The following is a 10,720-nucleotide window of genomic DNA, read 5'->3' on the forward strand; positions in this document are numbered from 1 at the left end:
GTTTTCTTTTAAAAAAAAATATTTTTTTGAATTTTCTTAACCTAATAGAGGATTGACATGTGTACAATGTGTGATGCACTTAACGGTTTTTTTGGATGACAAAGTTAAGTGGTGGTGAAACCAAATTTTTGGTTTTTTTTTTTTTTTTTTTTTTTTTTTTTTTTTTGTGTTATAATAAAAGTTTTGTTTTTTGTGGTTATATAATCAAATGTTTGGTTTTTTTGTGGTGTTATTTTCTATTGTTATTACCAATAGTACTGTAAATAGTTAGAATTACACTTAAGATTGTTACAAAAATATACTTTTGAAGCTGATATATATACCACTAGGTTGTGAAATTATGTAATTGGAGTAATAAACCTGGAAAACGGGTCATTCGGGTCGAGTTAATTTAGGTCGGGTAAGCAAATGTTCGGGTCGGGTTGGGTCGATACGGGTTTCGTGTCAAATTCAAGTCTGCACTTCGGGTCAAGTTTGGGTCGGGTCTGTTCGAGTTGGGTCTGTTCGAGTCAGGTCAATTTTTAAGATTAATTTTCAGGTCAATTTCGGGTCGGGTCTATTCAGGTCAAGTTTGTGTCGGGTCACCAAAATAAATTCACTTTAAAAAAAAGTTGGAAAAATAAAGTAAAATCGTTACAAAATATAAAAAAATCGTGAGTACTTGTTACTTAGGAAAGAAAGAAGCCCTAAACTAAGTAATTTACCATTTCACCCTATTCACTTAAGGATTCGGGTCGGGTCGATTCTGGTCAATCAATTCGGGTTAAAATTAGGTCAGTCACTTCAGATTTCGGGTAATTTCGGGTCGGGTCAAGTTCAGGTTTCGGGTCAGGTCATTCGGGTCGGGTCACTTCGGGTCATGTTCGGGTCAACTCCATTTCAGGTCAGGTTAGTTCGAATTCGGATCATTTTCGGGTCAATGGTTTTGGGCCAACTTTCGGGTTACGGGCTCGGGTCATTCGGGTCAGGTCAAGATTGCCAGATCTAGAGTGTAATGGTATTAAATTGGCTATAGTGATACAATTAAAACTAAAAACTTAAATTGATAATATGTGGTCCTATTACCTTTATGTTACACTAAATTACCATTATGCCCCCGTTATGCCTCTAAGAAGAGGAGAGACCATCACAGTCATAGTGTAAATTTAAAGTGAAATGTAGAAATGGCCAAATGGGTGTATGTCTCTACGTAGTCCTCGGCACGTCTACCAGGAGAGAGAAAATGGAGGGAGCCAAAGAGGTGGAATTGAACTCCAAACTCCATTCCCACTTTCTTTTATTTGTTTTTGTTTTTTTATTTTTTTATTTTATTTTTACCCCGAGAAAAACGTTACTTGATCAGCATTTCACAAAAGCAACAAACAATTCATAACTTTAATTTATTTATAATTCTGTTATGTGCTACAATTTTGCACCCCTTTTAGCTCATTCAGGTAAAATTCTCTGCAAATTCTTAATTTTTTCACATTTTCAATCTCTCAATCTTTAGATTTTGATTTATTTGATTTCATTTTATTTTGTAGGTTCTTGAATTTGGGAATTTCTGATCTTCAAGAACAAAAAGGGGGCATGCTTTAATGCAATATTATTCAAATTTTGATTTTATGATTTTTGTTGAATCATATTATAATTTTAGGATAATATTGTGCAGGACAAATTTTTATTTGATGAGATGAAAAGAAGGAAATGGGCGCGGAATAGTAATAATTTGGTGATTCATGGAAATGAGAAAACTCAATTATATCATTATTTTGGTAGCAATTTTGCTTTTTGCCTTTAATTTCATCGAAGGTGAATGTTCTACTAGAATATATCGGGGTAACGGATTTGAATCTTGTCCACTGGAGCATAAAAAACAATGGGTACGTCAATTATTTTCGATATCCTGTTTTTTTGTATTGATTAACAATTGAAGGGTGTTTGATGTGTTGTAATGTATGTTATTTGTAAAATCGAGTTTTGATTAGCTGATTGCTAATGATGGTTTTATTAAACTTTTATGAAAAATGGATGTATGAAACTTTTTTTCTTTAAAAGTAAAAGTAATTTAGTAGGATTTTTCTAATGTGAATCAAGATATATATCTGATTGTTTACAGTTGCATAATGTTCATGGTGTGCCTAATTATAGATTATGAGGTTGTTTTGTGTTATGTAGCGCAGTGTTGTTGTTAGCTTACTCTTTTCTGGTTGTTGTTACTCAGAAGTGTTTGTAAAAAAAATTACTTGCTCTTTTATGAGCAAAATTGTTGTCCGAATGGAAAAGTAGTGTGGAGTAGAGAGAATGGGTGTATGGGATAGAAGGAAAGGAATGGTTGTTTTGGTTGGTGAAGAATGGCGATTTGGGGAGGGAGGAGGGTTTAGAGGTAAGATTTTGTTTTTGAGGGGTTCACCATTCTAATATTTCCCTTTTATCCAAGTTTAATTCCTGTTAGCTACCACAACTTGTTGTAAATTAGGTGGTGTCGTGGTGTGATATTAGTTCTGTTCTTTGTACTATATTGTAGATACCTATGTATTAAATATTATGTGTTAAACTGTGTTATATCTAAATCTAATTTCAGACAGAAGCATGTTCATTGAACGACACCCCTTGATCGCACATTCACTTGTTTTTTGTTACAATGTTTCATTTACTTTTGACAAATTGACTATTCATGTTAGCTGACCCCAAATCACTTGTCATCAGTCTTGCTTAAAAGATTATATTAGATGCGTTAAGGATTTGGACACATTCTTTATCGGATTCTAGTTGTCATATTTCTCACCAGTTTCTCTCAAATGTATATTATGAATTTATGATGCTGTATAATTATTAAACTTGAAAATTGAATAGATTTCTCTCCTCAGGCAGAATACATGCAGAAAAGCTGCTCCAAAGAACTAGCAGAAATGAAGAAAGAACTCGGGGACTGCATCTTGTATTTGTCATTGAAAACTGGTGAAATCAACATTGGGTCAAGTATAATTTTGTCAAAGCAGAGGCCTCATGGGACCTTAACTTCCTTGCAATCCAATCTCCAAGAACTTGTATTGGGTTGTATAAGAAAGAATCACCATCTCTTTCGTGGTTTAAGTGAACAAGATGGTTGTACTCGTAATGCTAAATTGCATTCTCATCAGTATAGGTTTCCTGGAAGATATCTGGCTGAGAAATCTTCCAAAGGTAGCTCTTTAAATGTTGCTTCCGTGCTGACTATAATCCATTTGCTTTTCTCATCCCCATTCCTACCTTTTGTTAATACTCTGACACTGTTGATGCAGTTGCTTCCAGTACTGCTGCTAGTCCAACACCAGATGTATTTGACGACCCAATTATCATACCACCTGATTTGCTGTATCCATCACCACCACCTATGAAAGTTGAGGTTCCAGTAGCTACTTCGGGGAGGGAAGAACATAACAAAAAGTTAAACAAAGTTATAACTATTGCCGCATCAATAGCAGGAACAGTTGTCATTTTTGCCTTGGTGTTATTTTGTTGCCTAATGAGAGGTCACAGCTGGGTTGCAGATGGGCAGAAAGATGACAGGCCTCTTCTGACATTGAGTTCAGGTGACTATTCAGCTGTTAATCTCAGTGTTCCTCTTTCATTTCTTCCTGTGTGTGTGTTTTTTCCAATTGCATTTATGTTAGTTGCTCTTTTGTTTTTCCTAACGTATAAAATTCATCTGCCAGGCTCTTCAATGAGTTCTGACATTAAGGATGGTGGAAGAAATACATCTTTCAACAACTCAAATCTAAAACAAGAGGGATTTGGCGGTCCCCTAGCGGAAATTCCAGAAAATGGATCTACAAATACTGAAGGATTGTCATACCAGAAACTTACTCCTGAAAAAGCAAGTCCTCCTGCCCCAGCACCTCCACCTCCTCCACCACCAAAGCCTAAACCTCAGCCTCCTCCACCGCCAAAAGGTGTTAAACCTCCTCCTGCGCCTCCAAAAGTAGGTGGTAAAGGACCTCCAAGTCGTGGACGATCAGATTCTGGTGATGGTAGTGACCCTACAAATGATCCTGATGCCCCTAGAACAAAGCTAAAGCCATTCTTCTGGGATAAAGTGGTCGGTAACCCTGAGCAGTCAATGGTGTGGGATGAAATTCGATCAGGATCATTCCAGTAAGATTCTTTAAAAGTCTCTGTGGATCTACTTTGAAAGTATATTTTCACAATTACATGTATTTTGGGAGAAAAATTTATTTATTAAAATTGCGTTGATGGTTTAAAAACGGTTATCACCAGAATAATTGACATCTGCATAAATTTCAGGTTCAACGAAGAGATGATAGAATCTCTGTTTGGATATAATCCTGATAACAAACGGAATGCTGGGAGTAGGAATCAGTCAAATGATGCTTCTCAACCACAATATATACAGATTATTGATCCAAAGAAGTCTCAAAACTTATCCATCCTTCTTAAAGCACTTAACGTAACAACTGAGGAAGTTCGCGATGCCCTTTTGGAAGGTATATCTCCCGATCTTTCTTCCCTCATTTCAACTTTAATTGTCTGCGTACATCTACATTTTTCCATGTATTGAATTAACTATACAGTTTACTCAAACACGCTCAGAAAGCAATTACCTGATAAAATGCATTACTTATTACTAGTTAGATGAACCATATGTGCACAATTTGCAGAAAAGAATGTTGTCTTATCTAGTTCCTTTCAATAGTGATGAAATTCATCACTGCATTAAACAATGAAAGGTGTTAGGTTCACATTTCATACTTCTAAATCTAATCTATTTCTTTATTGTAGTCACAGTTCTCACAGGCTCACTGTGCATATTTCATTGCACATATAGAGCATGTGAACACAGCATTTCCTACTTTACGGGGTTATATGTAACATTTGAAATTACTTAGTTTATCTGTGAGGTCTGGCTCCCCCCACTGCTAGATATAATACTTCTATAAATGTGTGATGCTGAACTTGGAGTTGTCACGACACCAATGCATATCCCTTTTATGCCATGTTATTGCTCCATGAATCAGACTGTACATCATGTCAAGCTATTACACTATACTATCCATTAAACTAATCCAATTAAGTGCTTACTTTCCATAAACTTCCCGTGCGCATTAATCAGTGATTCAAATAACAACGATAACATGGTATATATATCATGTACAAATTCTACCTTCTCATATAAGACTCCATCTCCAATATTTGAAACGGCGTAACTGACTAATAAGCAGTGACAGTTCCTATAATGCCGTTAAGGCATCTGTGATATTGATTGCAAACGATGATGTCGTTTAGAGGAAGTAAGCCTTCGAAACAGCCATCTTGGACTTTTGGTGCTACTTCTCTAGTTCGTGATAAGATTGTTAATTCTGTACTTGCATATGCCTTCCACAGAGAAAATTATTTCGTTGCTTCCTGACTTTGTTGTCACCTGCTTATGATTTTCTTATCTTATTTCTTCTTCAAATTAATAAGTCTGGGGTTATCTGCATTGAATTAGGGAACGAGCTTCCAACAGAGCTTTTGCAAACATTGCTGAGAATGGCACCGACACAAGAAGAAGAACTAAAGCTTCGAATATTCAGTGGTGATACTTCTCAACTTGGACCTGCAGAAAGATTCTTAAAAGTAATGGTAGACATCCCCTTTGCTTTCAAAAGGATGGATTCACTGATGTTTATGATGACGTTCAAGGAAGAGGTTTCCAATATCAAAGAGTCATTTGCTACATTGGAGGTAATAAGGCCATAATTATTTATTCTATGCATAAGAGGGTAAAACTTGGTGATAAATTTGTCAGGGGATATTAAATTAATGTTGAACTTAGGTCTTACTTCCAATCATATTTGCCATACCCTAATTGTCTTGGAGAGGGTGAAATAAGATGTAATAGTTCTATTCCTCGCTAAATAATAGATATAACTGAATAAACTGTTGATCTCCTCACTTTCAATAGATCATGCCTTCCTGAATGTAAAACAATACTTGAAATGTAGATTTTTAGGTCCTTTTATGGAAGTTAATTGGTGTATGTGATTTCTGTTTTATCTTCCAGGTGGCTTGTGATGACCTCAAAAAGAGTAGACTATTTCTAAAACTCTTGGAAGCTGTTCTGAAAACAGGCAACCGTATGAACGATGGCACCTATCGAGGGGGGGCTCAGGCATTCAAACTTGATACCCTCTTGAAACTTGCTGATGTAAAAGGAACAGATGGCAAGACAACATTGTTGCACTTTGTTGTGCAAGAGATAATACGATCAGAAGGCTTGAAAGCTTTGCGTGCTGCAAAAGATAACCGCAGTGTGTCTAGCATGAAGACTGATGATTCTGTTGAGGATCCTACCTTTGATCCATCAGAACAGTATCAGACTCTTGGCCTTCAAGTTGTGTCAGGTATAAGCAGTGAACTTGAAAATATAAAAAAGGCAGCAATTATCGACAATGATGTGCTTACGTCAACAGTTTCTAAGCTTGGTCAGTCAATAAAGAAAAACAAAAACTTCTTAAACAATGAGATGGGTAGTCCTGAGGAAGAGACTGGATTCTATCAGGCTCTTGTAAGTTTTGTAGAACATTCAGAAGGTGAGGTAACATGGCTACAAGAAGAAGAAAAAAGAATATCGGATTTGGTGAGGAAAACAGCAGACTATTTCCACGGAAATGCTGGAAGGGAAGAAGGCTTGCGTTTATTCAGTATTGTGCGCGACTTTCTCTTAATGCTGGATAAGATTTGTACAGAATTAAGGCATTCTTTTGCAAGGTTATCAAGAAACTCCAGCAAGGAATCTTCCCTCAAAAGGCCTGCTCTAGATCAGCATCAATCCATACAGGACATGCGGCAGAAGTTATTTCCTGCAATTGCTGATAGACGTGTGGACTCCAGTTCAGATTCAGACGATGATTGATCTAGAAGAGCATATACCCTGCTGCGCAGTAGATATACTAGATTTTCATCTAAAATTAACTTATTTTTTGTCAATAGAGTTATTTGTTTGTGATCTAGCTGAATACTAATAGTTTTAAAAAGATCTAATTTAATGTTATAGATTCTGAGAATTGTATGTATAAATATTGTCACCTGTTTTGTGTTTGTATTTATGCTGAATTCCCCTTTTTTTGAAAGGGGTGTGCTTAGCAGTAGAGTAGTCTTATACTCTCTATGAGTTATGACCCATAGGCCGTATCAAAGTTGAACAACGATTCAGACTCTCAATATCAAAGTTAAACAGTTTTGTCTCGGTAACTCTAATTTGGTCCTTTTTGCCTCTTTTATGAAGAGCTGTAAGTAGAACCTTAACATTTCTTACAAACCACCATCTTCTAGTCTCTTCATTGGTTTCAATTAGTTCCAGGAAATTTTTCAGTAGAGTTAATGTTTCACATGCTTATATATAATGCACTCTTGCACATGTTTTTTAACACTTAAAAGACGATATCATTATTTACTTAAAGAGTTTACAACAAACACACACAGCCTCATTCCGTAAGCAAAATTAGTGGCATGTTTAATAGTGTAGGCGTCGTTTGAAGTGCGCCTACGTTAAAGCATGTTGTGAATATGCTTGGCACTCATAGGAAGTGGGAATTGACATGATACGATTAGGGTCAAGGAAAGTAGGGAGCCGCCAACAAGTTTTTAAGGAACTTGTAAACCGTTCACGGATCATTAAAGGCAACCACGATAAGGGACAATGATAGGCAACAACGATTGACCCGTGAAGGTTACACCCCATTCATAATCCATGAGATTACTAATATGGTTCGGAACCACGAAAAGAGGATCGGCAATGATGGTACGAAGTGAGTCATGGAGTCACATTCGCCCGTATTGGCCTCTACTCGATTCTTATAGTGAAAAGTGATTCCAGCGATCTCAAAGGCATGCAAATAAAATATTCAATTTGCTCTAAACTATTATTAAGCTAAAATTGTTTAATATTAATGCAACATATAATTCTAAAATATTGTGATCACTTCAATTAACAACAAGATTAAAAAGGAACCTAAACCGGTTGTCCAAATTATCTTATTAGGCGTGATTTTCAATTACATATTCCCTTTAAACATGCAATATGGTGATCATAAAAAATAATTGAATAAACATTAATATTGAAAGCAATTTAACAATAATAGCGTTAGTCAAATCAAATAATAAATAAATCCAATCATGATACTAGCAACAAGAATTAAAATTAGAGTAATTAAGTGAATCAATTACTCGCTTTCCGTGTTTCCTTGAATTGCTACATCATGAATAAATTGTTCGTAACTTCAATAAAAATATAAATTAAATTGAAATTAAATTAAATAAAAAGTAGAGTTGATTTGGTCCAAACCCTCAGTTAATTATACCTTTTACACCTTGGTTTAAGGACGGAACCTCGGGTTAAGTATGAACTCCTTGGAGTGCTTAAGGGAAGTACTTTGAGAGAATAGGATGGCTAGTGTTTAGGTTAAAGAGGGAGAAGAGAATGATTTGATGATCAAGCTTGTTGATGATTGAAAAAAGGGGAGATCGATATGACCTCTATTTATAGAGAAAAAAGAAGGGTCGAAAAAACAAGATAAGATCCGAATTAAATCGGAATAAAACTCGATAGACTGTAGTTTTTGCGGTTTTTGTTTTTATCATATCTTTTGATCCAGAAATCGGAATAAGATAAATAAGATATCGTTTGAAATCTCTTGAAGTCTAATTTCTAATCCAATTGGAATAAGATTAAAATATTTTGTATACTAAAAGATATGGCCGAAATAGTAAGACGGTGTCAGTTTTGGATAGAGTTTGATATTTTATTCATATCTTTTCCGTTATAGCTCGGTATTGGTATTATAATATATCATTAGAAAAATAATTTCAAGGGCTATCCAACCATATAAAATTTGGATAAAAAATATGAGGCACGAAAATAATATCTGTCTATCTTTGAAATACTTTCAATTCGAATATAATTAGGACTTTCAAAAAAAGAAAAGTTTTATTCAATTTCAAACTCTTTAATCTTATCTTTTCAAAAAGGATAATTAAGATATTTTAGAAACTTATAGAAGCTTCTAATTAATCCTATTTGGTTTAGGAATGGGATTAAATAATTTGGACCCTCCACATGATCATTGGGTCGTAGGTAAGGTGGGTTTAGGTTCGGTTTGGGCTCGGCTTAATATTTTGGCCATAACTTATTCATTATAACTCGGATTTGGGCCTATAATATATCGTTGGAAAGATCTTTTCAAGACTCATCCAAATATTAAACATTGGACCCAGATTATAAACCAAAATAAACTAGATTAAACGTTTTTATAAAAAGGACACGAAATGAATGATTTTAAAGGACACGAAATGAATCATTTTGGGTTTAAAGACACGAAAAGAGGAAAATAAGTTATGGTTTGGGGAAATGGGCTATAAGTTGGGTTGGTTTATGAAATGGAAATATGGATTTAAGCACTCCAAGATTAAATACTCAACCTGACCAATAATGGCGGTGAAAGGTTGTTCATCATCGGGTTTGGTTTTGGGGAGACATTTTTAGTTGTCTACAGAAGCCCCCACTTTGACTGAGTTTGTAGAAACGTCAGTTTCGAAAACTATAGTAAAAGTAGTCGATAGGGACGGAGAATGATTTAAGACGTTATGTGATCCTAAATCACTCTTTATACACCGATACCTGCAGAAAAATTTTAGTTCTACAGATAAAAGAGTAAAGGGATAGAATGCTTATCTGACACCAGTTTATCGGTGACAATTGAGTTTGGTAGCTTCCTATGCTTGAAGGAATCCACCGGATGACGTTTTGTTGAGATACTTTCCATGCTTGAGGAAAGTCAATAGATGAGTTTGGTAGCTTTCTATTCTTTAAGAAATCCACCGGATGATACTTTCCATGCTTGAGGAAAGTCGACATATGAATTTGGCGGTTTTCTATGCTTGAAGAAATCCACCGAATAATACTTTCCATGCTTGAGGAAAGTCGACATATGATTTTGGCAGGTTTCTATGCTTGAAGAAATCCACTGGATGACACTTTCCATGCTTGAAGAAAGTCGACAGATGATTTTGGCAGGTTTATATGCTTCAAAGAAATCCACCGGATAATACTTTCCATGCTTGAGGAAAGTCGACAGATGATGAGATTGCAAGTCTCTGTATATCGAGAACCTTGCTTGCACCGTGAAATGATGGTGGTTCGATTGTCCCTGAACGTGGGCTGTAGTTGGTTCGCTTGTCCCCGAACGTGGGCTGTAGTTGGTCCGCCTGTCCCCGGACGTGGGCTGTAAATGGTTCGCTTGTCCCCGAACGTGGGCTGTAATTGACACCTGCAAAATAAAATTTGCCAAGGGACTCGTATAGACTGTGATTGACTTGACCAACTGACTTGACCAAGTTTGACTTGTCACGACATGACATGTGTATGACTTGTGATTGTGTGTGTATAAGTATGATTTTAATGTATGAGCAGACACAAGAAATCAACAATGCAAAAAGCAAAAATTTTCCGTCATTTTTGTCATGAGACGAGTGGAGGGTACCAACTTTCTCCCGAAAAAGAAAGACGTGAAAACTGAACTTTTATTTTCGAACTTCCCTCAATGAGAAAAAATTTTGAAAAAGTTTTTGAACTTCCCCAAAAGAAAAGACATGAAAAAGAGAAGAAATTTTGAACTTCCTCGTTGAGCAAGACGAAATGAATCGCATGGATTGTATGCATGATGCATGTTCTTAGGCCAGGAGGCTAAGGACAATTACT

General features: G+C 35.8%; 1 protein-coding gene across 5 annotated transcripts; it reads left to right on the forward strand.

Moving 5' to 3' along the window:
• Window positions 1-554: 554 nt before the first annotated feature.
• LOC145558458 (formin-like protein 3) lies at window positions 555-7,051 on the forward strand. 5 transcript variants are annotated; one of them, XM_081619704.1, is made up of 8 exons: window positions 555-1,433; window positions 1,524-1,862; window positions 2,850-3,165; window positions 3,264-3,554; window positions 3,678-4,116; window positions 4,267-4,466; window positions 5,471-5,706; window positions 6,026-7,051. In XM_081619704.1, the coding sequence occupies exons 2-8, from the start codon at window positions 1,719-1,721 to the stop codon at window positions 6,875-6,877; spliced, it is 2,478 nt and encodes an 825-aa protein (XP_081475830.1). In that variant the 5' UTR covers window positions 555-1,433; window positions 1,524-1,718; the 3' UTR covers window positions 6,878-7,051. The 5 variants fall into 5 exon arrangements, with proteins under 5 accessions (XP_081475830.1, XP_081475831.1, XP_081475833.1 ...); XM_081619705.1 differs by having other exon boundaries at window positions 1,652-1,862; XM_081619707.1 differs by having other exon boundaries at window positions 555-1,240.
• The last annotated feature ends 3,669 nt before the right edge of the window (window positions 7,052-10,720 follow it).

The sequence above is a fragment of the Chenopodium album genome, chromosome 9 (assembly GCF_948465745.1).
Source record: "Chenopodium album chromosome 9, dcCheAlbu1.1, whole genome shotgun sequence".
NCBI lineage: Eukaryota > Viridiplantae > Streptophyta > Magnoliopsida > Caryophyllales > Amaranthaceae > Chenopodium > Chenopodium album.

What these genes read in the sequence shown, in the direction of transcription:
- LOC145558458 (XM_081619704.1), top strand. Translation starts at nt 1,719, where the DNA reads ATGGAAATGAGAAAACTCAATTATATCATTATTTTGGTAGCAATTTTG. An exon ending in TGGAGCATAAAAAACAATGG is followed by an intron (nt 1,863 to 2,849) that starts GTACGTCAATTA and finishes TTCTCTCCTCAG; the next exon opens with GCAGAATACATGCAGAAAAG. An exon ending in TCTTCTGACATTGAGTTCAG is followed by an intron (nt 3,555 to 3,677) that starts GTGACTATTCAG and finishes TTCATCTGCCAG; the next exon opens with GCTCTTCAATGAGTTCTGAC.